Source organism: Gavia stellata, chromosome 5 (assembly GCF_030936135.1).
Source record: "Gavia stellata isolate bGavSte3 chromosome 5, bGavSte3.hap2, whole genome shotgun sequence".
Taxonomy (NCBI): Eukaryota; Metazoa; Chordata; class Aves; order Gaviiformes; family Gaviidae; genus Gavia; species Gavia stellata.
Window position 1 is genome coordinate 55,985,033 of NC_082598.1, and position 26,956 is coordinate 56,011,988.

At 39.0% G+C, this 26,956-nt stretch overlaps 1 protein-coding gene across 1 annotated transcript; it reads right to left on the reverse strand.

Annotated features, from left to right (window-relative positions):
- Positions 1–1,381: 1,381 nt before the first annotated feature.
- On the reverse strand, positions 1,382–25,950 carry SLC39A8 (solute carrier family 39 member 8). Its single transcript, XM_059818215.1, has 8 exons — positions 25,765–25,950; positions 18,291–18,459; positions 12,973–13,142; positions 12,305–12,427; positions 11,069–11,236; positions 4,985–5,192; positions 4,282–4,466; positions 1,382–1,554 (listed from the first exon to the last, which is right to left on the reverse strand). The coding sequence occupies exons 1-8, from the start codon at positions 25,948–25,950 to the stop codon at positions 1,408–1,410; spliced, it is 1,356 nt and encodes a 451-aa protein (XP_059674198.1). The 3' UTR covers positions 1,382–1,407.
- Positions 25,951–26,956: the final 1,006 nt, after the last annotated feature.

The following is a 26,956-nucleotide window of genomic DNA, read 5'->3' on the forward strand; positions in this document are numbered from 1 at the left end:
CATAATTTACAACTCCTGTGCAGTTTGCCTTGAAGTTTTTATCAACTAGACACCTAGAGAAGTTTTTTTTTTCCTAATGCAATTACAAATGAGATTCAAATAAACCATTAAAATAAATCCTTTACCTGATAGAAAATATATTTTAATAGTGAACTAAAAATAAGAGATCTGTCTCTTCCTACTGCCAGGAAATACATCAAGAAACAGTATCTTCTGAAGTTTAAAAACTTGCCTAAAAATCAATGAAATAAAGTAACTTACTAGAGAATAACAACACTTCCTTCAAAGCTTAGTAGTGACTGAAATGGAATATTTTTTTTTATGAATTTCCTTGCACATATCTTACAACACCAGAGTAGTTGAATTGTTTATTTCAGAAGAACTCATACATATAAGCACGATTTTAGAAAGTTCACACGCAACATATTGTGATAAGTCTGTGTATTTTAGTATCACTTACTTTCACCCAACTGCACACAAGAAAATTATTCTAAGTACAAAAAGCTTACTGGAATGTTGATTTTAGCAAGTTTTTCTAAATTTTGCTTTGTAAAACTAACAAATTTTTAAGATTTTTAACCCAAAATACTGATTTTTAGAAGGGATATTTGTAGAACTTAAATATGAAACATTATTATTTTCATAAAACACAAAGTGTTTGAACATTTTTAAAATACTCAATGTTTCTAAAATATTATGGAGTTGATAAATTGTCATAAATTTAACACAGGTTCCCTCTAATTAAAAAAAGTGGTTCTCAAAATAAATCAGCAATTCCCTAGTGCACTTATAAAGAGAAAATATCAAAAGCAGTAACTGGTACTTTTCCTTCCAGTGTTAACTAGTAATTAAACATCTTAGCTTCCTTAGTACCTACTCTGAAATAGTTTGATTTTTATTTTTTTTTTTTTGGGGGGGGGGGGGGAAGGGGTTGTTATACAGCCAAATCCTGCAACAAAAGTCATGAAAATTAACCAGCTTTGAAATTGCTTGCCTTTATCACAGTTAAAAAAGGGTATGAGACTCCATTATTTTCTTTTAAATAAGCATCTTCCTTGAAGACATCAGCTTTCATTTGGTCTTGAGTTGCATGTATTGCATAATTCTACTGGCCAAGTAACATCCTTTCTCTATGACAGTTCAGATACGTCTGATAATTTTAAGTAGAAATAAAAATACTAGAATTGGTTCTTTGGCATAGTACAGAAGTTGACAGCTCCTACTATTCGAATTGACTGCAAGTCCTAAAGAAGAATTTCCTGTATTTGGAACAAGGGGGACAGGATGGAACTTGTCACTGTTTCAAAATCAAGTAGATGAAATGAATGTCCCTTTATGGATTTCAAGTGTATTCCATTTGTAATTTACTTGATGTCTTCAGTACTGATCCCATTTTCACTTGCATTATCACAGTTGAATATTTCCTGCATACAAGGTAATGATCAGTATAGCAGTAAACCCTGTTAGTAAACCAGCATTCTGAATAAGGAAGAATGCGAGATCCATCTTTCTTCCTGTCACTTTCTCTCGCAGCATATCATTCATCTCTGGGAACTGAAAAAAGGGATATTTTTAGGTAAGTATTGCCATCTCGTGGTAGCATGCGTAACTTAAGGCATCAAGAACTGAACCGCGTTGCTACTTTGAATTGAATAGTAGAACTACCAGAGGGTGAAGGCAGTCACAGGAACAGGTCACCCTAATTACCCTGAAAAATCACTTCACCAAGGGTGGTAAAATGAAATGGTGTTTTGTTCCTCTCTACTGTGATTTCACCTGTTTGTCTCTCATGCAAACTTCCTCCTTTTGATTCCAGCAGTCTCCTAGGGTCCAATTGTTGGTCCATATGTTGCTAGGAGCTGCTGCCCTTGTATTGCTAAATGTTGTGTTTCTTCCTTCACTAGTATAAACAGAGAAATCCTTGTTCAGGAAATGGAAGATTAGGATTCTTCTGCTTTATCTATAAGCAAATGAAGTGAAGCTGAAAACACAGACAACCCCTCAGAAATATGAAACCTGTTACATATAGAAGGTCTGGTGGGCTGATGAGGTAGCGGTAAAGCAAGGGAACAACAACGTTGTGAAACCTGCGGTAACACATACAATATTACATTACAGTGCAATGAAGGGATTCTTCCATTGCGTAACACACATCTTAATGGCAACATAATAGCAAAGGATGACTGATCTGCTGTTAACTGCAGGAACAAAGATACTTCCTTTGAGAGCCAATGGAGGTGATGGCAGATGAGCACTGGCGATAAAGTCCCCTGTATGGGGTGACTCAAGATATGTGTTTGCTGCAGATAAAGTCAACTGCAGTGGATTTTGACAAACATGCTCAAATAAGCCTTAAACTCTTCTCCTGTTGTGCTGAGAGTAGTATAGCCAGAATGCAATGAAGACTGTATATTTCAGTCTTAGTTTAGAAACCTTCAGGCCGGGTGACTCAGAAGCTGTATCTTTCTTTGATCTCACAAATGAAAAACAGCCATTGAAGTTAATGCAATTCTTGAAGAACAGACTAAGGTTACTGGGAAGTGGCCTAACCTTCCCAGAAATCATACCAGAGCTCCGTAATCCTCTTGCACAAGAGGCAAAGACAACAAACCAGATCAGCTTCATGCCATACCGCAAGGCTCATTTGTGTACACACCTCAGTGTACACATTCTCACATGCCCACAGCCTCACCACACAGTGATCTTACTGGCAGAGGTTAGACTATGGCAATACTGGAGGAAAAAAGAACAGCAAAAAGAAAAGGAAGAAGGAATGACATTCTAAGTTAATCCTACCTGCTTCTGTACAAGCAAACCAGAAGTGTGTGAAAATCGTAACAGAAAGCAGAAAGCCAGATCTCTGTACAGAGCATTTGAATACCCTATTTCAGACTTCTCAGGGGGAAGAAAAATTCAGATAGGTAACTGATACAATCCAAAAACCTATAAAAAGAGAGATATTAGGGGGGATGGAGAGAAACAGAGAGAACAGAAACAGAGAGAACAGAACAGATACAAAGAGAAGAATGTTACCTACTTTGATGGACTTAACAACGAATTTAAGTTGAGCCACTCTAAATTTAATGCCATGAGTTTTACACATCATAATTGAGTACGCTACCATTCATTATGTAAGAGTGAAAGTAAATGAAAAGCATTAGCAATTAAGGTACTGCAAACTTGTAAAAAAAACTATTTATATTGTTCATTTAATTCTAACATTATTACTTTTTAAATCCTATGTTACTACCTAAACTATAATAGTATTTAATGAAATAGTCACTATGACTATGTGACAGTTCCTAAACACATAGAGAACAAAACTAGGGTCTCAAATCTTTTCAAATTCAGGCCTGACTCTTCCAGTTCTACACTCAGATGGATTCTCATGTGGCAGGTGAGACACCTTTGCAGATACATCTGTTCTTACAACACTGAATTAAACATAATAAAACTTAAAATTCTTGAAAGATGTCTCTCATTTTGAGATAAATCATCATCATGAGAGTAAATTATGGAATATTGCTCACTGCCTGTGAATCCAGATTTTACTTCCCAATGTCTAAATCTGATCTGGATATTAGCACAATTTCTTTGGCTTGCATCTTCTAGCACACTTTAAAAAATAAATGATAGACTGACTGTTTTGAATAGAGTTCAGCAATTTTTTTTAGTCTGAACCCAGAAACTGGGGCTGGAACTGTTTAATCTAAACCAGAATAGAATTTAAGTCAGGTTTTTCACCTAAACAACCCCAAAATTATCACTGCGGTTGCACAACACCTTTCATTCAACTCAAAACTAAGTATTTAATATTTCTTTTTTTTACCTTTTTTTTGCTTTTCTTTCAAAATATGTTTTAAATAGACAAATGAACCTTTTAAAAATTATAAGGTGAAATACTCTGCCATTTTAAAATGCCAAAACAAAGTATTTATACACTTTTTCCTCTTTGATGAAACCAGCCCAAACTCATGAAGAGCTTGTCTCTCTCTAAAACTTCTTTTCAGCAATAATCTGATCAGCGCTATTTGTGAAGTGAAAGGCTTTCATGTTTCATGAATAAGCATAACTATTTGTGCACCGCCATTAGGGGTATAATTGATGATTTAACATATAATAATAATAATTACAATAATAATAACAACAAGAACAACAATAATAATAATTAGATTACACTGGCATGAGAGGGACAAAAAACTAAAGTCTACTGGAGGGACTTAATGCAGTCTTTGTTTTGTTGCAGAAAAATAAATAACTGAAAACAAAATTATATCTCACCATATCTGCCAGAGAGATGTACAGGAACATTCCACCAGCTACGGCAAAGATGATGTTAGGAGCAAAGTTGTTGCCTACTAATATACCAAAAGCCATCCCAATGTAACAGGAACATGCAGACAGAAAGTTGAAAAACAGAGCCTGCCGAGTACTCATTCCTGCATTAAGCAAGATGACAAAATCCCCTAAAAAGAAAAGAAAAGAAAAAAAAAAAAAAAAAAACATCTTCAGAAAGCAATAATGTGATTATTTTCTGATTTCAGAGGAAGTCTGAAGAAAAGACATGATTTGTATCCAAATTATAACCCCCTGCTGTTTTTATTCATTCAGTAAATGACGAGGATTTCCCTTCAAAACTAAGGTAACTGAAATATTCTAAAGCAAGCACATGATGCACAATTGAGCTAAGAGCACAGGAACACAGAACTACCTATAACGATCTAAACAAAAAATTAATACAACAGTGTATGCAGCATATATGAACAGGGCAATTAATACCTCTCTAATATACATTCCCAGCTTCCACCTACCTGCACTTGGGAAATTCCTGTGCTAGATGTGTATTTTGGTGCTTGGGAAGTTTTTTATGAATATTTTTTCCATTAATTTGTCTAAACTTTCAATCTATGCCAACTTTTGGCCAGCACAACCTCCTATGACAGTGATTTCCACAGTAAACAACATGTTGAATGAAGTTCCTTACCCAGTTCATGAGGAAACTCTTCGCACAAGATGGCTATGGAGGTACTAAGCCCTTGAAACAGAGACAAAGTGAAAGAAGCACCAATAGCCAAACCATCTATGAAATTATGTACGGCATCACTCAGTGTTACCATCCAAGCAATGGTCCCAATCTTTGACAGTGGACGCCCGTTAAGACACTTGCATAAGCTGCCTTGGGTGGCTTCTTCCTGGAAAAAAAAAAATAACACAGCAAAGCAATTACATAAAACACTGAATAAAGAAGCCAATGAATCGCACTTCTGTCTTTAAATGAATGCCAAGTACAAAATAAAGCACTACTGCATATGGAGACCAAAATACTTGGTCCAAGAAGGAGAAGACACAGGTAGCAGCAGCAAATGTTTTCTGTTTCAACAGAAAGGGCCCAATCACCCTTCTGACTACAAAGGTCTATCTGAATGCCCTTCAGCTGAGACAGAAAGCAGTTCAGACCATCGTGGTCTGAGTGTCTCTCTGGAGTCTCTCTCAGATCAAGAGAGTGCCAAGGCTCCAAACAGCCTCCTCAGCCACCTCTATTAAGCATGTACAGTGAGAAGGATCTGATCACAGTGACTGACAGCATCTGTATTTCCTACCTAAAACACATCTGGACCAGTTATACTGCCAGTACATCATGCTCTCTGAGACACACTTAGCCGCCACAGTAACAGCCAGGTACATGTGAATATAGACACACATCCAGAAGCTCCATAAACTTTATTTCTAATTTGGGGCAATGATAGTCAAGTCCAGCTATTCAAATTAGTTTCTACAAAGTGCATGTTCAATAAAAACAGCAGTGGGTAATTCTGACTGTGCAAGCTGAAGGCCCAGAGCATGAAAACAACAGGCTAATATAAAACTGCAACGCACATACACACCAGGGATCTCAATAATTCCTCCCAGAAGTGGAATTAATTTATACATGCGGTGCCATGAAATAATGGAAAACTTGAAGCAGATAAAAGGAACTGCTATTTTATCTGGGAGCACAAACTAACAGCCCCTAAAAAATTCCTGATGATCCATTCTGATAAATTTCTGTCCACGCATATTATAGTTACATAATATTTGCAAGCATTATAGTATTTCCCCCTTAAAAAAAAAGGATTTGCATATGAGGCATTAACTAGTGCTTACTTACTGGAATACATAAGCAGTAATATATACATCTGTGTGCCCGCAGACATATTGTAAGAGAAGGGCGTAGAGGAACACCTCTTCCTCCTTATGAAAAGGTCACAGATTATTCCAGGAAATTTTCCTTAGTTATTAAAAAGAACATCATAAATTGTTTTAGTTTTGCCATATCAAATGCAAACGCTGCCAGGCAACTGAATTTTGAACTTCATGGTAATATAATGACTAATAAATTCTTACAAAATCTTTAATGACAGAGCAGTAAGGTCTGTCGCATGATTTGCTCACTAGACTCCTATCTGACTAACTACATCCTTGTATGTAGGACCTGCCTTGGGACAGGACAAAAGTTCAGGTCAGGGATATCTGAGTTAGATGTCTATTGCACTACTTGGAACTTGTAGCTAATAAAGCTTTGGTTGAGTAGTGCCACAATTGCCATAAAGCACACTTACAGCTCCTATTCAGTGCATAGGAAGTCCTGAAATTATACTTTTATGATGTGAAAATGAGCAATGGTATCCAAAAATTGGGAGTTTCCCTGCCGACTCAAATACATAGGTTTTAGACTTGTACTAAATGCTTGCCTTCAGTTTTTGGAGGTTTTCATCTCAACATTTCATCTAACACACAAGCAACGCCAGTCACATTTTTGGGATGATTAATTTGTACCTGTATTAATTCTGTTTGAGATACGATCACTTATGAGTAATAGACCTCTCTCTTAATCCACAAAGGCAACTTGAACTTCATTTTAAGAAAGAAATATTACAAAGCAAGCCACATAAAATACATATATTAGGTAACTGGAAGTAAAAAGAAACATGAGTATGAGAAAATCCAAATACAATTAGCAAAGCTCTTCCACCTATTCATCCAGCTCCCTGAGCTGATGTTCTGTTCTCCTATGGTTTTTTTCTGTTCCCTGGTGACCATCCTTCAAGCTGCCTAAGAACTGATGGAGGCATTATTTTGTAGATCATCCTGGTTTCTGCCAAAAGCACATCTTCTTTCTTGGGCATGTTTCTAGCTTCACTGAGGAAAGGGAGTCTGACACAATGCACAGATTTTTATTTTGAATAAATAATTCATTTTTCTGCTAAAAAAACCCCCACATTATTCTTTTGGAAACCACACACACACACACACACAAAAAGCGCAACAACAACAGCAAGTATTTTCTGATAAAGCAACAATATTAATCTCAGGAGACTGTATTTTGAAAAGGTATATTGGTAACTTCTATTATACATGAGAAAGAGAGGTGGTGGAGGTGGTGGTTTTTGTTCTGCAAAAACTTTCTATTAGCAAAAAAATTCTCACATCAAATGCCAAGAATCTCCATAAAATAAATGGTTTTATGAAAAGAGTTCATTAGGACGGAAATTCCTAAAAGAGCAATGAAAACAGTGAGCAAATAATACAAAGTGCAAAAAAGTCACTTGTATATACTTGCTTATGTTTGTTCCCATCAAAGCACGTTTGTTTTTATGTGGGAACCATGCGCGTGCCTACAGTTTTCTGAGGGCTGTAGGGGCATAACTGGCTTAGCCATAGAACTAAGTAAAGGACCCATTTTCTGGTACCAGTTGCACAGCTAAGAATTCCAATGACAGTCCAAAGCATTGCATATGTATGACAAACATAAAAATCTGATCTCAAGTGCTTTTTTGTTGAAATAAATAATTTACAAACATAGATGCTGAACTTTCCATGCATGTATGAAGAAAATGAACATTAAGTAAGCAGATGCTATTAAGACTTAGCCATCGAACTCATCAAGAATGGAACTGACTCTAGAAACATGCTGAGGTTTGGGTTGTTTTATCTATGCACTTTTTTTTTTTAAGTAATTACCATTAATTTAGGAGAACAGTATCGATTTACTTCTAAAAATTACTTTCTTGATCCAATCTTTCAAAATGCAGAAACAATTGTAGTTTAAAAACTAGGAATCTGTTTCTGAGAGGCTTCTGTAATATATATGGCTATCTGCCATTAACTGTGTAGCTCTGAAGTATCATAATTCTTGCCTGTAATGTATTTTTGATAATGTCTTGACTTCTGTAAATTTTATAAAGTACAATGACATTGCTTGTATGGGTCTACATTCTGAACTTTACTAGATTGTGTGTCCGATAGAAGTAGATGAATGACTAATACATATTCTTAACGTTTAAGATAAGGCAGACTACTGACAGATTTACCCTACAAATATATAGGATTCCAAGGCAAAAATGAACACTGTCTCTGGTGGACTGTTCCCACTTTGTCATGGTAGTTTAGCAGGCGTCACAGAAGAGATGCCAGCTAAGGAGCTCTGTAATACCCAGCTGGACTATCAGGTCTGACTTTTATTAATTATTAGTGTAGTTCTGTATTATTTGTATCTCCACAGTTTATGGTAAACCAGAGACATCCTTGGTATTTTTGCTCTTCTGAACACAATTTTTTCTTTAAAAGTTATGGCCCCTCCTTCGTTCCCAAACTTAAGAAATTATACAGAAATTCTCTTATTTTATCCTATGATATCTCATCAGATTACTATTGCTATTTCTAATGCATCTCTGACTCCCTCAGACATGAACCAGACATGTCCTTTTGGGTCCTCTGGAAGCACCAACATGACCAAGAAGGAATCATGACACTGCCTCCAGAGCATAAATAAAAGCCACCGTAAAGTTTTGTTACACAACTCTAAAGTTGTGCACTCGAGGATACAGACACTTCAGCAATTTGTCTCTGAAACAACTTTTCTTCGAAGTTACTGTTGTCAAGTCATATAATTTTAATGCATAATAGATACAAATTTTGAGTAAGCACAAAAGAGACTTCCAAGGTTGCAATTACTGCTGGAAGTTAAATCTGAAAGTGTGTGACTAATTAAACATGTAGATTTACTCTGGCAGTCAGTCTGTTCTGGCATTGAAAGAGAAAATATGGCTGGGTCCCCATGGCTGAAAACAGCTACCACACTTTGGCACAATCGGACTTCAAACTCCCTCCTTAAAGCCTCCATGATGATTTCTGGCTACGCTGTGTTTGCCCTCTCTAATAACCTTTAGCTTACAAGGACACGTTAAAATTCTATTAGGTATGTGTTGACTTATGCCAAATGGTTCCTTCATAAATAACAAATGCCTGTAAAGTTAAATGCATACCTACCCTCATGGCACCACCCTAGCTGCCCCAAAACCCCTCAGCCACATTGGCCCTCCCCTGCCCCCTAATGACTCTGAAGGCTACCTGGCCCCTTTGAACCTGCCTGGAGGAGGAAAAGAGTGACCATGGCCTTTTTGTTGCTATCTCCAATATCAGCAGCGGGCTATCTGCCACTGGGATTTCCTTGCAGCCAGCCTTGGCTCCAGAGTGAATTTTACCCTGTTACTTTCAGGAGGTTTTAATACAACATATTCTCCTCCTGACTTTGGAGAAATGGAGAGGAAGAAAGAATGGAAAGCATGAATTTTCATAAGCACAATAAGTAGAGGAGAAGAATCTTTGTGAAATTTTAAGTTCTTAAAGTCTAGGCTGCATGTAAAAGGAGATGTATGAGTATTCCACAAAGGACCTTGGGGTGACCTACAATACCTTACAATCACGAGCACTGCATCTAAACTAGTTGCTAGAAATAAATGCTATATAGTTACATTTTATTATTATAATGTATAGTATGATTTTGTTATGTTTATGTTATTTGTAAGCAGATGGCTAGCCAAAATGTAACAATGGAATAGGTCGAGCTAAAACTTCTGGTAAACAGGGCAGAAAACCAACACCCGTACCACTGGTGATGACTGTCTCCGTGGAGAATGGAGGGTTCTTTTGTTTGTTTTATAAATCTACAAAATACAGCTTAGGGACATTCATAATACTAATTCCCTCTTGGTGCCCATGCAATTTTAATTATTAAGCATGTTTCTCCTAGTTTTTAAAATGCCCAGTATGCACCACACTTCATGACATTTCTACAGCAAGGACAAGTACGATTTTGGTACTTTAAACTGTGTGCATCAAATGCCCTGTGAGCCTGCAGGGTCAATGCAGAACTCTCAGATTCTCTCCTGGCTGTTACGGCCTGCCTCTGGCTTCCTCTCCTGCTCCTCACTGTTCCCCACAAACTTACTGGCTGAAGCACATGGGTGGTAAAACAGAAATCTCTACTATGAAAAATCTGCCTTAGCCATCAGAGAATTGTTTCTATGTGTTTTTATTTTTTTAGAATAAGGGACAGTACTGCTCCTCCCTGCACAGGGAAAAGAGTAAAGAAGCACACCCACTTTCTCTTCCTGCTTCCATTTTCTTCTCAGACAGAAGGAAGTCTTATTTGTAGTATGAAAACAAACACGGAGAAATATAGAGAACAAATCTGAAAGAGAATAATACTTAAACCAGGAGGAATGGCTTCTGTCTCAACATATTACCTCTGTAATTCCCACAGTATCCAAATATATTGGACTAGCACAATCAGTGCTCACAAGATACTGCACCAAAGTTACTGTGCTAGTTTTCCTCATTAATCATTGATTCAGAAGAATCAGGTTCTCACACATGCCTTTACGTAGTCAGGAACACAATATGGATCATGCAACAATAAAACATATTATCGCTCTTTAAGCAGAACAGTAACAACAACAAAATCAAAATTAACTGAATTATCTGATTAAATATACATCTTTGTCCTACCCCCATCCCAACACTGATATCAATCAGCTCTTTTTGTTGGCTACAAATTGAATGCATCATTGAGCTTTTGTAAGGTTGCCCCAAAACCCCACATTTTTTTTGTAGGGCTCAAGCAAGTTATAAGCTATAAGTTTACAAAAATGTGACAAAAGCAATAAAAATTCGTGTTAACTCTCCCCTCAGATATGCTTATATAATTGGCACGGATAAAATAAATAGACAGACACAATTTTCATACCTGTGTTGAGACCACACTGATGCTGTCAAAACCAAGGCTTCCATTGTTCTCTATGACAGCTGAATTTGCATAACATGTCCCCCCATTGCTGGCTGATAATGGTTTCGGTGGGTTAGTCTTATCCTGAGAACGATTCTGTTCACCATTTTCAGAGTCATTATGGCTAGTCTAGGTGACAAATAAATAAGTAGGCAGCTAATTAAAACAAAATAACAAACGTAAGAAAATAGAGACCAAAAAAAGAAAAGGTGGGGGCATCATATTCATGCTGCCTTGCTTTCAACACCAAGTAAATGTTTAAATGGGCAGCAGTAAACTTTTAAATGAACTCCAAACATATCTAAGTTCCTAACTTATCTCTTACTTTTAGCTAATCAGAATACATGTGGGTATTTTTCATTTTTATACCTTTATATAGAACCTCTCAAGCCGAACACCTGGCCATAAGTTATCAACATTTGCTAGTTATTCATTGCTACTTGTCAAATAGAGTTTATCAGCCTTTGTCAACTGTTCCCAAAAAATAAAGGGCAACAAATTCATTTTTTCTATTTTTTTTTTTTTTGGTGCAGTTATTACAAATGAGGGACAGTTAATCTTCATAATCTGCAACAGTTTGGGAGGGGCAGACTTTAAGTGAGGTAAGAGTAGGAAAACAGGACAGTTTCCTTTGCAAGACATGAGCAGAGAGGGCTAAAAATTTTGAGAGGTCCTTCTCTGAGACAAATTCAGCCTTACTCATGTGAGTACACAGAAAACAAGTACTCTGACGTATGGGTAGAAAGCAGAGCCCTGTGCAATATGGATAACTGCAGTGGCACTTTAAAGATGACTGAGAAGGTATATATGTCACATTGATTTCTCTTGCCCGAAGGGGAGCTCCAGGGGCAGACTCCATTCTCTCCAGCTCTTACATATTTCCACTTTCTTCTGATGCAGTTAGCTAGCATGGCAACAACTTGGCCATTGAGAGCAACTACAGCAAACGCCAGTGGCAGCAGACCACACTCACATCTGGATTCTATTCCCAGCTCTGCTTGTAACTCCCTCAAAAAAGTGAGATTGCTTCCCCTATCCATATGGATTTTAAACAGATATATCAGAACATGCGGTAAGGCTGAATTCCTCAGATAAAAATGGAAAAAACACCACATTTTATTAAACTATCAGGTATCTCATAAAATATAACAGGTACTTTAAGGCAAGGCTCGTTCAGTTAGTGATATATTTCATTACCTGCTTATAGATGTTCAATATCACTTTAAGAATCCTTTCCACAAAGAAGAGAATATAGAATCCACCAAACACAGCAACGGCTTTCTCAATATAGTTATCTACTTTGGGGTCAAACCCAAATGCCTAACAGTGAAGAAAAAAGCAATGCAAATTAATCTGTAATCTTAGCACATTTCCAGAAAAACAAACAAACAAACGCCCCACACACACAGATACTCCTCTAAAATACAGACTGTCTCTCTACCATGACCATGAGTTTCCATGAGCCTGAAACTATGAAAGATCCTGATCTTTTTAGATTTTTTTGACTTGGATTAAACGTCAACAGTGTTTTGATTCAGTAGAACTTTACACAAGGAATGTAGTAGTAAAGTGCAAGACGAGGAGGGTCTAACCTGTAGCCCATTAAAGTTCACTAGAATTTTATCCAATGCATTTCTCTTTCTGTCTACAGGCAGAATAGCCCTTGGTCTTTCCCATGGCACAGCTAGACATAGATCTTGATGGTTCTGCTCATCCAGACAGAGATGGTAGCTAATGGCACTGGAGCCCACCCACAACTCCTTGGAGATTGCAACCCACATGCAGAACCCCACTGCAGCGTGTTTCTAAAATTAATACACTTTAGAAACTAGTATGCAAACCAAATAATGATTCCCCTTGCTTACCTCTGGAATGAGCTGGAAAATGGCATTAGAAAAGAGAGTACCAATGGCCAAGCCCACAAAGTAGGTTAACACCTTAGGGAAGTATGACTTCTTTAAGAGGGGAGTTAAAATCAATCCCAGAAGTGATGCCAAGTTAATGATAGTCACAGCCAGGAACCCAAATCCCCAAACTGTGGATAAACAAGCAGAGGTATAAAATATTTTAGTATAACACCCACTTCAGGCTGTTTGTGATTTTTCTAACAGATAAATTGGCATGGAATTGGGAAAAAGAGTGGTTCCCTGATTGAAATTATACTTCACAAATATAAAAATCTTAAAATGCATAAATACTTAAGATACATACCTGCAGAAAGGAAATACCTGGAAACATTGCCTGGGACTACCATATTAAAAATGGAAATTGTGCTAGTATGAGATTTGGGATGGCCTATCTGCTGCTAGTATGAATCAGGTCTCAGTCAGTGAAGAGTAAAAATTAAGGCTTAGGCTAACAGTCAAAGTACCTATAGCATAGACATAAGATGAAACTTCTTCCTAGTCCCAGGGTTAGAGCCAATTGTCATTTACTCCTAAGGAACTCCAAGACAGAAAGCCTGATGTTTTGGCTGTACTAGATCCAAAAATCCTTCCTGACAAAGGATGACTCCTTCAAATCATCCTGAGGCGGTAACTTTCTGTTCCTAACAGTCCTCTTCCTCCTCTAATTCAAAGTAGTTCTGCTGGCTGAAAACACTGCCCATTACTGCTTACCAAACAGGTGAGGTGGCAGATAGCTGATAGTAGAGACAATCATAATAGAGAAATGAAAGCACATAAAAAAAAAAAAAAGGTTCTATGGTCAAAAAGATGGACATGTGATTTAGGTACACAATGGGGAAAACCTTTCCTAAGAAATGGCAAATGCACCGGGGTTCACCATAACTTAGCTTCCTTCACCATTAGCATAGTCTCAGATTTTTAGAGTTCAGACACTAGAACTTGTACTAAGCTATACCACCATTATTCTGGAGTCTGAATTATAGGTTGTGGGGTGTGGTGCGTGGCTGCTGTTGTTGTTCATAAGCATCACAAAGTTATGCCTCTATGCATGACTACTGGTTTTCCCAGTGACATCTCAAGTCCCTGTGAGCACAGAGAAAAGCTTTAAAGGTTGCACCGAAGAGCTGTACAACGCTGCCTTAAGTGATGCCACAGAACCACAAATTTATCCACATAGACAGTGGGTTTGTCTATAAAAATTAACCACAAATAATAATCAAAGCAAACACAACCTTGGCTATATGAGAACAGTTTAGTATAATCCAGAAAGTTGCATCATTATAAACTTTACAATATGTGTGTAGAGAAGTTAACATAAATTCCTTTCTGCATAGCAGAAACTAACAAATCAGGTTATGATCTGCAGCCTAACTTTCCTGCAACACAATCGACAAACACGCTAAGCTAGGTTCCTCACCTGCAACTGGGATGACTCTACTTTGTTTGCAGTGTCACAATTTTTTATATGTAATGAATTTTATATTACATCAAGAACAGAAAGCAGTAGAAACATTTAAAGCATTTGCAGAAGGTAGATCAACGCCAATTAGAACATTCATTTGCCATTTCTGAGAGAGAGAAAAAACACACAACTAGATATGGGTAGATTCACTACACAGGAGATTAATTTTCATTAAAATAAATTACAATTAAGCTCATAAATATCATTCTGAAATCAAATCTACAATAAACAAATGGGCTTCCAATGCCATCATGAGTCACAAACCACTGTTTACAGTTTGGGATTACTATAGAAGCACGAGTCTCTTTCAGTTTAGTATACGGACAACTGCTACACATTATTCTGTGCAAAACGTACATTTTAAACTGTGTTAACAAAATAAAACCCCTATTTATCATGAAGCATTTAGTGTACTTGCCCAAATCACTTCAGACGACAGAGGAAATTAGAACAAGTTTCACAAATTACAATTAAAAAAGCCAGTATTAATTACTTTTTACAACAAAAGACAAAGAGGATAAATTTATAAATTGTGTGTGTAGATAAGTGGATGACAAAAATGATAGGAGAATGGAGCTTAAAACCAAGCACAGAAAATCAGGTTATTGCCAAATTGTGAGAAGTTCTCAGGATACTACATGCTTCGCTAACAAATGGTCTAATTTTCACACTGGTACTCTTTGTTCAGAACAGCAAAACATAGTGGGACACTTAACTTGAAGTACACGTTATAAATTATACAACTGTCGCCATTTTGTATGCTTAATGCAATGGGACATGTCTCATAATGTACTAAAGGATCTGTGCTCACAAGTAGGGGTATATTCTAATCCACTGGTATGTAGTATCCCCTTTTGTCACACACACAAAAAAAAAAAAAGGGAAAAGGAAAAGCCTTTCTTCTTTCTGATTTACTAGAGATTAGGGGTGCCAGAAGACAGATGTGGTTTTCCTATTTAAATTCCATCCTAGATCTGGGTGGCCCAAAGAACCTGGGATTTTACACATTGATATTTTGTTTCCGATTTACTCACCCAAAGTGGAAAAATAAGGAAGAATCAAAATAAGTGATTAAATAACCTCGTGCAACAAAAGAATAAATTAAGTACTATCCATCCTAGGCATTCCACAAATCCTGCAATGAGCCTCAGGAGTATAGGGACTAGTTTAAACTAATGAAATTTTTAAAGGAATAAAATAAATTTAAGATCTTTCTTATACGTTCTCCAAGAAGGTGCTTCTGTACCTTGTGGCAAGCTTTTATTTCAGTTCAGAAAGACCTGAAGTGTAATTGGAAAGAAAAAAAAAAAAAAGATTACCCCATAATTACACAATTACAGGAACTGGTGCTTCAAGAAAAATACCACAAATTGGGGGGGAGGGGGAAAAAGTGATAAAATTCCAAGACAACCAATGTTGCCAAAGTTCCTGCATTATGGACTGTATTGCACAATATCATGTATGCACTGCCGTATTAAAATTGGTTTTATTCAGTAGGACTCCATCCACACTAAGCTTTTCATGAGCCCATGCATCTCAGCTGGCTAGTCTGACTTTACGTACCAGAGCAGAGCACTCTGCTTAGGATGCACGCTCTTTTTCCTGAGACCGGTGGCGCGGTCAGCTTTTGCCACCTACCATTATTCTTTCTGTCTCTAGAACTGCGGCCCCAGCAAAGAGACAGCCAAGATACTCAAAGCCACAAGAAACCCAAAAATAAAACGGCAGGAGTGCAAGTAAGATGCCATCCTTAGAACACCATCGCTGAGCATTGCTCCGTATAAGAAGTGGGGATGATTGCTCTGGACGTTCCTGAGGCAGGGTCAGGCTCTTCCTTAGCCCTGTCCTGGGATGAAGAGGGAATAAGGGTATGAATACCTTTCTGAAGAAGCCAAGCAGAGAACACAGAACCTGTTCTCCTTGTACAGAAGGAATGCCACTGGGCATTTCCAGCTATTTCATGCAGCTCTATACACCTTCCTATTACCTTTCAGAGAAGCAAGAAAGGGAAGGATGTGAGTGTGCCCCTACGGTCAGCTAGGTTAGATATGAGATACACAAACCCCAAGGAAAAAGGACATGCTATATGCTGCCTTTTAACTTTTACTCTGCTTCGGCAGCACTTTTTTTTTTTATTGCAATTAGCTGTCCTGTAAAGCTTACTGTACTAGTTTCTTCTGTATGTCTTGTCTGTTCATATTTTGGAAGACAGAATATTGTTAAGTGTGTGGGAGTCCCTGGGCAGAAAATTCACATAAGCACAGCTGGAAACAGGCATAGAGGATTTTGCTTCATGGGCAGTAACTGAAATCAGCTGGTCTCAATGCTGCCACAATACAGATTTCATTTTGTGATGGGGTGGGGGTGTGCATATATCAACATCTGCATTTGGCACTGGGCCTTTCTATGAACCTCCCTTCAAAATAGGTACCGCTATGTGTCACAGCCTCATACGCTTGTGGTTTTAAAATACCCTAACCATGGGCCTTGCAGATTTCCTGCACTGCAGCCAAAGGAGGGGAAGGGAGAAGGCCGCCTTGCTTATCTGGGTACTGGACATTGCTTCTGAGCTGACAGGATAAAAGAAAAACAAGAGGGATGGTCTAAATAGCTTAGGAGGTTAACTATAGGTCAAGCTTTCCACATACAACCTACTGAACAGCCCCAAACAAAAAAAAAGAGAAAGACAGGTCCTACCCTCTGGTGCAGACATAGACTTCTTGACAATATGTGCCCTCATATGGTATAAGCAATCTAGAACAACCACGGTAAATTGATGCCATGGTTTCAGTAATTAATCAAATATAATTCTAATTATTCACTGAGACAGCTAAGTTTTAGGAATGTTCTATAATTCTTAATAAATATCATCACATATTAGTCAGAATGTTATTATTACTAATATTTCAAAAGTTATGAAAAACACTGCTGTATCTCTGCTCATGAACACTGCCATTAAGCACCTGCTCATCCAACATCCTAACTTTTAACTTTAATTCAGCTGATTCCCTTGAAACAATAAATTTATTTGGAATACTCAGTCAAATAAATAGGCCATTACATATTTGAGCCTTATCTGTGCAACAAGTGACTTCATTAACCAGCTGAATCTTCCCCATCCTACATTTTTTACTGCACTATACAGTTCCGTGCACAATAAGTACAGAAATAATAATGAGAAAAATAGGAGGAAGGAAGATCAAGGCTACTCAGCCATGTGATGATGTTCCATGTGGAGGGAGCAGCACAGAAGATGACATGAAAGCAGGAGTCGGAGTTTGGAAAGAATATGAGTGTTTTTCCTCAGTAAAATAGTCCACTGGCTCCCCTGATGTCATGACTCCCACCTGAGAATAAGTCCACTCGAATGTAGTCCCCTAATAATTCTACCTTGAGTTGCCTTGATACATGCACATTCCACTATGTCTGATTTCCCACTGCAAATCACCTTCGGTACTCCCATCTTCTCTCCTATTAACCAGCTATTAGCGAGAGTCCTTATGCTTCAGGGCACAAACCATTACCCAAATAAAACAGGTCAGAAAGACTCTTCCTTTCATGGGCAAATTATTCCATAACTACCTACTCAGTTCTTTCACCTTTCTCTAAAACATTTTGAATAGATCACTGTTAAGAGATAGGATATTTGTTTAGATAGTCCGCTGACCTGAAACAGCATTTTAATTTTATGTTCCCTCTTTATAACTATATCCTCCTAAACAAGACACTCCTGTTATGTATAGATAAATGCTTACTATTCTCCAAAGAAAACCCCACTCCCGTCGCAGTATTAATGCAATTAGTATTAACTAACCTTGTAAAGAATGTGGTTTAGCCGTATCCACAAAGTTTTCCTGATGATCACACGGGTGAAAAATTAGCTGTTGCAAAACAGCAGGACATATTGTAGAGAAGCTTGAATTTGATACGTGGCTGTTGTTCGGTATCCCATGCAAAGAAAAAATTTCCTCACCAGTCAAGCACTGGAACAAAAAGGGATTTTGCCAACTTAATACATTAATGCAAAACCAAAAAAATAAGTCATACACTGAGAAATCCACGACTTAACAACATGAAAATATTGTAATGCATTTTCAAGGAAGTGTACACAGCATTCGTACGCTGTGCATGAAAACACTGTGATTGCTTAATGTGAAGCAAAAGTGATTCAAAGTATTTTAAGTAAGATAAATCACAAATCAATGAAACATGTTTTAAATAGACATTTGCAAATCTTATGCCCTACGAACCAGGACAGGTAAACCTCACAGTATATCTGGAAAAATAGCTTCAAACTAATTAAAATCTCATGTAATTACAAAATAATTAAATTTAAGAGCAGACCAGATACAGTTAAAATCTCAGTGACAGAGTGTGTCAGAAAATGATTGGTAATTCAGTGACTGCTTATTCATGTAAGCAACCACTTCTACTTTACAACGTTTCTTATTTATCTCCCCAAGTTTTAAAATGGTCTAACCATTAGCAGCACTCAACAGTTTTCATTCATTTTATAGCAATAATTGTTAACAGCAGACATTGTTTTGTAAAACCATCCTATGCTCCAATGATACAAACTCTTACTTGGGGTCTTCACTTTGCCTTCAGCTCAGGACATAACGGTATCTAATGGGTAAAGGATAAATGTACTTAGCAGTGCTAAACCAGGGCAGGGGCAGGGCTGGTTGCTCTGTTTGTTGTCTTCAACCAAAAAGACAAACCATGAAATACCTTAAATATGTATATACAGAAAAAAATGAGTAGTTTTCTATTAAATGTTCTATACCACTGAAGTCTTTCATCTAACACTTTCTGTTTATTCACGCTTATTATTTCCTACAACAATCAATAAGGAAAGAGTGCTCTTTTTTGGGTGTAAACAAAAGTGATTTGGCTTATTGCTGTACAACAAACACATACTAAGGTCGAGTCTCAAGACAAAAAAAAAGTCAAATGTTTTCCTTCTATATGAGACATCGAGTTAGAGCATAACTCTCCCTGTAGCAAATCTCAGTTGCAAAAGTAGAGCACTGGAAGCCTTAGCAAAATAAAAACAAATGGTCACTCCCCACTCTTTTCAGTTTTCCTTGCCTTCAGATTCCACAGCACTTCTCCAATAATTCAAGATTATTATTTATACAGCAAATTCCTTCTAGAGATAAACCAAAGCAACTGCAAGTCATTTACTTCAACAGAGCTGCTTCCGCTTCCATTAATAAATATTTTTCTAATACTGTCCAAAAGGTGAAAGGCATGCACACATCATTTGAATGTGACTATTTCTGATTTAGCTTGAAAGAAGAGAACATGCAGGCCAATTCAAGTGACTTCAGCTAAATTACATCCAGGACATTTCTGTCCTTCAACAAACCAGTCTAGCAGAGGACTCAAGTACATGCTTGAAGCTAAACATAAGTATAAATTTTTAAGGCCATGAGACCTTGAAGACTCAAACATATACAAGCAATGTGCATATACTTTCACCTTTCAATGTCAATGCTAATGTCTAAGTATCGCATATAGAATAAATATAGATTGATAACAGAAAATGGGGGTTTTTTGTTTTAAAGCATGTTGCTCCATTTAATCTCAATGGAAGCAGTGCACAGAGAAATAATCACTGAAGATACAGTCCTTAAGAGCCCAATACACAAACCTCTGGAGCTTTCTAAAATGGTTATGTACCCAATTGTTTTACCATTAACTCTGCATTATGGAATAATGCAAAACACATGGCTAATATGTCCAGTGGGAAACAAAGCGAGGATAGTTGTGGCCTATAGGAATAGTTCCTATATGGTGCTTCTTGTATTAGTGGCTCATAGAGCCAGGTCTGGAAGTGAAAAGCCCTTAGAAAAACGAGCCAGTAGGAGCTGAGAATTCATAACATAAAGATGATTTCTCTTAGAGACAGTTAACGATCTCATTCCTAGAAATACAGAATGGATTACTAGTATTTTAAAATACTAATATATTAGTATTAATATTAGTTCACAAAAATCCAAACCACATTGTAGGTAGAAAAACAGATTATGGAGAGAAAATAAATCAGACACAGCATGAATTAGTAAACTTAAGACTTGTAACTTTGGTTACATACAAACAAATAAGTGAGAAATACCATTGGACAAGAGCTCTTTTATATGAGGATGAGAAACAGCATTTTATTTAATTACTATTATTATTTTGATCAGGGACAATCCCAGAGGATAATGATTTCCATAAATGATTCATTGTTATAAGTCACCTCATCCTCTCAGTAAACTCCTACATACATCCAAGAGCTAAAAAGCAAGCTTGCATGAGTTCACTAGCACAATTAAAGGATTAATTAAAAGATTAAATCTCTTAGAAGCCTTGGATTGGAGCAACTCATGTTTGCACACTGCAAAACTCTGCATTTATCTTTGGAGGATAAATACATTAAGACAGCCACACTGCTGCAAAAACATAAGCTATTTATTTTGTAAGACTGACAGATGATCTCAGCAGAAAGGAAATTTAGCTTCATGGAACAGGGGACTGACAATGACGTCCTGGCTCACCAAGTCTACCGTCATGTCTGTCCCCTGCTATTCAGTAAGCCTTGTCATAGAGTTTAGGTGATGGGACTGGCTGTAATGTGACTGTCTCCCAGTGTTTAATAAACAATTGCAAAAAAGATATGACATAACTGATCTTGTCCCTGAACTGTTAAAAAAAATCATTTTAAAAATGCTTTCATCAAAATTAGGGAGGACTTAAATCGGTAGAATTTACACAATTACAAAGTATTCAGACTTAAAAAAAATTAAACCATCACCTGGGTCATTCAAACAGATGTTTACTTTTCTCCTGGTAAGGCTCTCTCAAAAATGGTTGACCAATATGGGATTATTTGTTTTAAGATGGTAGATGAAATAAAGTGATGCCCAACTATTTAGAATCTCTTTACACCAGTACCTTTATAAATGAAAAGCGGATGCCAGCTCACCACATCCTTTGAAGGAAAGGATGGGAAAATTGCTCAGACAAACATAACGTGGAGAGGACCTCCAACTGGAAAATTAACAAAAAACACTACAGTACCAACCATCTTGTAAATGCTTCAGTCCCTTTTCTGATCTTCTGCCACGTTCTTATCTTTGTTCTACCTTTGTTTTATCTGTAGTATTCCACATGTGAAGTACTAAGATACCCAACAGTAACCTGGACTGCAGTTTCTAGATGTTTCCAGATTAAATACGAGCCTAGCCCACACCAGGGCTGAGCAGTGGGGTCACGCAGTACCAACAGCGAAGAAAGAATGCAGTGAATACCTATCTGACCAGCGTTTGTGTTTTGGGGTTTTTTTTCCTACTTAGCCTGAGCCTAGATAAGGCAAAATAAAGACATATGACTAGGTCTTCCTCAACTTACTTGTGACAAATTAAAGCATCTAATGCTGATGTGGTGACACCTTTTTGTCACTCAGCACAGGTAAGAACTGGATGCTAGGAGATGACCATGCCTTCAGTAAGCAGCACTCCATGACAAAGAGTCAAACCAGATGAAGCTGCTTGAATGCACTTGGGTGCTTTAGGGATTTCGCACACACACCAACACGTTCAAGGCAGCTGTTCATGCTGGGAGCTGAAAACTGTCCATGAATGCTGAAATTCGCTGAACATATTGGGGAAATAAGACACTTAGAGGGTAGAACAAATAAGCCTATTTATCTTCTCACTGGCCAGGCAGTATCAGATCATGGTGTTGGATCAAGGCCATAAGCCACACTCTGGCAGGTCATTCCCCCTTCTTCCAAAAAGCACAAGTTGTAACTAGTGAAAACTACCAAAAAAAAACAAAATCAAAGCAGATACTAGCCTGGTTCTACTCTATCCAAAACACCAAATTACTGGGTTTTTGATTCATCTTGAGGTGAAAACTAATTATATCTTACCATGAGTATTAATAAAGATTTTAACTTCATTTTGTCTGAATGTTTTGTTTAAAAATTAAAATGCATTACATCAAGACACAGTATTCAGGCATAACATATAGACTGGCATAAATATAGATTTAGAAAAGTCAAAGAAGGAAATTGCAGCATGATTTTAGCACCTACTGATTACATCAAAGCACAGACTGAAGGTGATATTAGCAAGCTTTCTTTCCAATGCCCATTTACCTTCCATGTATTTTTTGACCAAAACTTTTGAGCATCTAACTTAATCCTCCAGCACACACATGTATGGCTATCAATGAACCCAATGATAGAAGATCAAGTATAGTTTCATGTTCTTACATCTTGCTAATAATGTAAAATACTGAGTGAGTAAACATGTCATCATCTATTATACCAAAATTGCTATTTATCCCTATTAGTAAGACTAAAATGTGAAAAAACAGCAGTGACCAGTATTTGAGTTTGCTCAGTTACTACTTATTTCTCTGACAGGAAGTCTTAGCTTATATATTAAGGAAAGGTGACAACAGAAAAATTGAAGATCAAAGAAAATATAAACACAAAATAAAGAGAATTATAAAAGTGTATGATGAAAGAAAAAAAAAAAAAGAGACCAAAAGCATAAGGAAATTGAAAGAGTTCAATCAAAAATTCCAAAACAGTACTCAAAAAATTTGTTTTCTTTGTTATGTTTTACAGGAAAAAAAAATAGCATCTTCAAGGACATCATAGGTCATAATTGACCATGAATGCCTACATTCAAACACCATCATCATCAAATTAAATCTTTTCAAGTCAACCTTGTATCAAAGGAAAACAGAAATCAAGCATCTATCTTCTGGATTACACATCCAAACTCTCTCAATCTTTAAGAAAATGGATGAGCTTCCGGTGGACCTTCTCTTGTGAGATCAATTTTGGCTTAACAAAATTGTTACGAATGAAACATCAAAACTAAACACTAATACTAGGACAAAAACTAAGAGAGACTGTTCCTTCCCACCAGTTTTTGAAGTGCTGTATCACCTGTCCCTTACAGATCAGGACTCCACTAAAAATTACTTCAGGCTTGGATGAGGGACTCTCTGATATAGCAGGGGTGTGTTATCTTGATTGGAAGAAAGGCCTGGGAGTCATCCCACTACCTCTGGACACTGAAGTTAAGAACTGAAAGTCTAAGATAAACCTTGTTTCCTCCTGCAGTCAGACATTTATGCAGCCTGAATGGATTCAGCCTACTTGAGAAAGACCTGAATCATTCTCCAGCGGTATTTACTTTCCTCCATAGATAATTGGTAGAGCTTAGGCCTCTGATGCCTTCCAACACACCAAGTTAGATTAGTCCTCTTTATGTCTTCTGTCATAACCAGCAGATACTCTAAATTATTAACTTGCAAGCACAAAGAGTCACAGTGTTTGAAAACGATCACATATGATTTACTTGGTATGAGTATGCATTTGCATGCACCACCGGTCCAAAGTCACTGATATACCTAACATCTATGAGGGATCAAAAGCCAGGAGGCAAAATGCACTTGCTTAAATGGTACTAGCTGATGGAGCAGCCGTAAAGCCAATTTTACAGAAGAATACAAGTAACTTAGCAAAAAAGTATACACATTTCAGTATGGTACCCTAGGTATTATTCAAAATGGACACAACTAGTATAGGCCTGTAAAAAATTTGTTTCAGTTAAACTTCAAATGACTTATGAGGCACATGCATTTACAGTAATAAGAAAAAGCATTACCTCTTTTCTTCCCCTCTGTAGCCTGTGCCAAAGCCTGTGTACGAGGGCTACGTGCTTTTGCAGAGGGAAAACCTGAAGGACTGAAGAATCTACTCATTTCTATGCCCTTTTAAAGAAAGCTCCTTTTCATAGCCATATTCAACACTGCAAACTTGTATTTAGCCCGTGTGGCTAGGAATGTTTATGTTTTTAATACACTGTGTTGGAACAGTGTTCAATTTGTGAGATTTGAAAGCAGTGACTCTGGCAAATATTGCCATGCTCATACTGAATACTACATTGATTTCAGTGGCATTAACTCCCAATTAAACCTTTGGTAAGGGTAAAGACACCAGAATTGCACTCATTCTAAAACAAAGGGAGCTTATTCAAGGTTTGTCTCCTTCACAGAACAAGCTACTACTCCAAATGTAAAAAAAATTCTCAAGGTCCCTAGAACCATGCCTTTTCTGTTTCTCAGGGAATTGAACCAAACCAGAGCAAACAGTCATCCCTGCTTTCCTTTCATTTTTGTGATGGACTTCGTGTCTCTGATTCCTGAGCATAAGGAAATCTCCATCAGCCTCAAGATTCCCCTTCAAGGAAACAAACTTAGTCCAGGACACTACAGAGATATGAAATTACATAGACTTTAAAAGCAGCAATGAGGCCTGAGTTTTGTATGGAGACACTAAACAGAGTAAAATATTTTCATGGTTCAAAGCTGTGCCAGGGGATGTTTAAACTAGACATTATGAAGCATTTCTTTACCAAGAGGGTGGTCAGATCGTGGAACAGGCTTCCTAGAGAGGTGGTCGATGCCCCAAGCCTGTCAGTGTTTAAGAGGCATTTGGACAATGCCCTTAACAACGTGCTTTAACTTGGTCAGCCCTGAATTGGTTCAGGCAGTTGGACTAGACTCGTTGCAGGTCCCTTCCAACTGAAACAGTCTATTCTATTCTATGAAAAGTGATATTCCAATGATATTTAATCAGTAAATTAAACATAATTTTAAACAGCTTTTAGTAGATGAATTGATGGGTGTACATTTTGCACTCAACTTAGATGAAAGATGTGAAAATTTCTGAAAAAGTTCCTTTACACAAGTAGATGCGTCTATAATCAAGTTGTGCTATCACATGACAATTGTATTTTAACAAGTCCTGAAGATTTGCTTATTCAACTCTCAGAGGGAAACACTAGCTGATTCTCGTACACTTTTTGCTGTTGTCCAGATGCTACCTACCCAGGAAAAGCACCAGTTTAAGAGCTGAGCAATGAGGAGGTAGAGCTAGTCCCACGGGCAGCCCCACACTGCAGCAGGCAGCAGCTCACTGAGGGATGGCAGTTTCTCCCCTGCCGCAAGCAGCTCGCACCAGTGGACCGGTACCTTTGCCCGAAACCCGGGCCCAGCGCCTCAGGAGACCTTCGCTCCCTCCTTCCCTCCCCGCTTCAATGTGAGGAATCACTACGGCAACAAGGGTTAAGAAACTAGAGAGCTGCCCACCCGGCTCAGCACCCTTGCTCCTGGACGTCCGTTTCCAGCCCAGCCCTCACGGCGGTCGCGGAGCGAAAGCGGCATCCGGACAAACCCGGGTCGCGTCGCCACCGCGCCGGGGGCCCCCGCGGTACCTGGTTGTGGTGCAGGTGGGGCAGCGGCAGCACCGCGCCCAGGGCCGGCGCGGCGCCCAGCCGGTGCATCAGCGCGGAGAGCTGCCCAGCCGACAGGCTGTGGTTGGCCCCGAAGACGCGCAGCACATCGTCGGCGAAGGTAGTCGCGGCCGGGGCGCCCTGCGCCGCCGCCGCGCGTGGGAGCATCTCTAGCCCCGTGGGACGCGGCGAGTGTCGCTGAGCGCGCAGCAGCTCCGCCGCACCGCCCACACGCCCGGGGCTCTGCGGGGCGGGAGCGGCGCCCGCCCGGCTCGGCCCCTCCCCGGGGGGGCGTAGCGGGGAGACGGGGCGGGCGGGCGGCAGTGCCCCCGCGGCTCCGGAGGGGGCGGGGGCCGCTCCCCCGCGGCGATCCCCCTCGCCCCTGCGGGAGCCCCCAGTAGGGGGCCGTCCCGCTTGTCGGTCCCCGCCGCCGTGCCTGGCTGCTTACCGAGCGCCAGCCTAGTCCCGCCGGCCGGGGCTGAGAGCCGCCCCAGGGCCTGCCCGTAACCCGGTGTCACGACAGAAGGGGCACGGGGCTGTCCGGGGACGGCCCCACGCGTGGGCAAAGGGGGAGGCTGCAAAATTCCTGGCTGCTGCCAGCCCTGGCCCAGGGGTCACAAAGCTATCGGACACGTCCATGGGGGCACACAGTCGTCCCCGAACGGCCCCGAGGGCGGTGTCCAGACGTACACCTGCCGAGCCCAGCCTGCCCCTGCCTGCCGTGCAGCTCCCTCTCCCCACCCCAGGCCCCACAAGCAGGCCCCGCACCCACCTGCCATGACCCACACAACCCCGATGGGATAGTCGAGGCCAAGGTCCAGGCCCAGGCCCCAGCCAGGTGTACAGGCAGGTAGGGCCCCGCCGCACACACCTCACCAACAGTATCTCCGCAGTCGAGGCACCTGGACCTTGGAATGAGCCGTTCAGGTGGCTGCCAGTTAGGCAACGTGCTTGTCTCAGGCCCCCTCCCTCCCACAGGTTGAGATGTAGATTTGGGTCTAAGTCTACCATTTTGGGAAGGTTTAATGCTCACAAAAAACCCCATGTGATTTCATACATCCTTTTTAACAAACAGAAAATTGTGACTGGTCACAGGCATATTCCTGGGGCTGTCACTCAAGTAGTTTAGATAAAAATCCTCATGTTTCAGGACAACAGCTGTGTAGGAACAGCT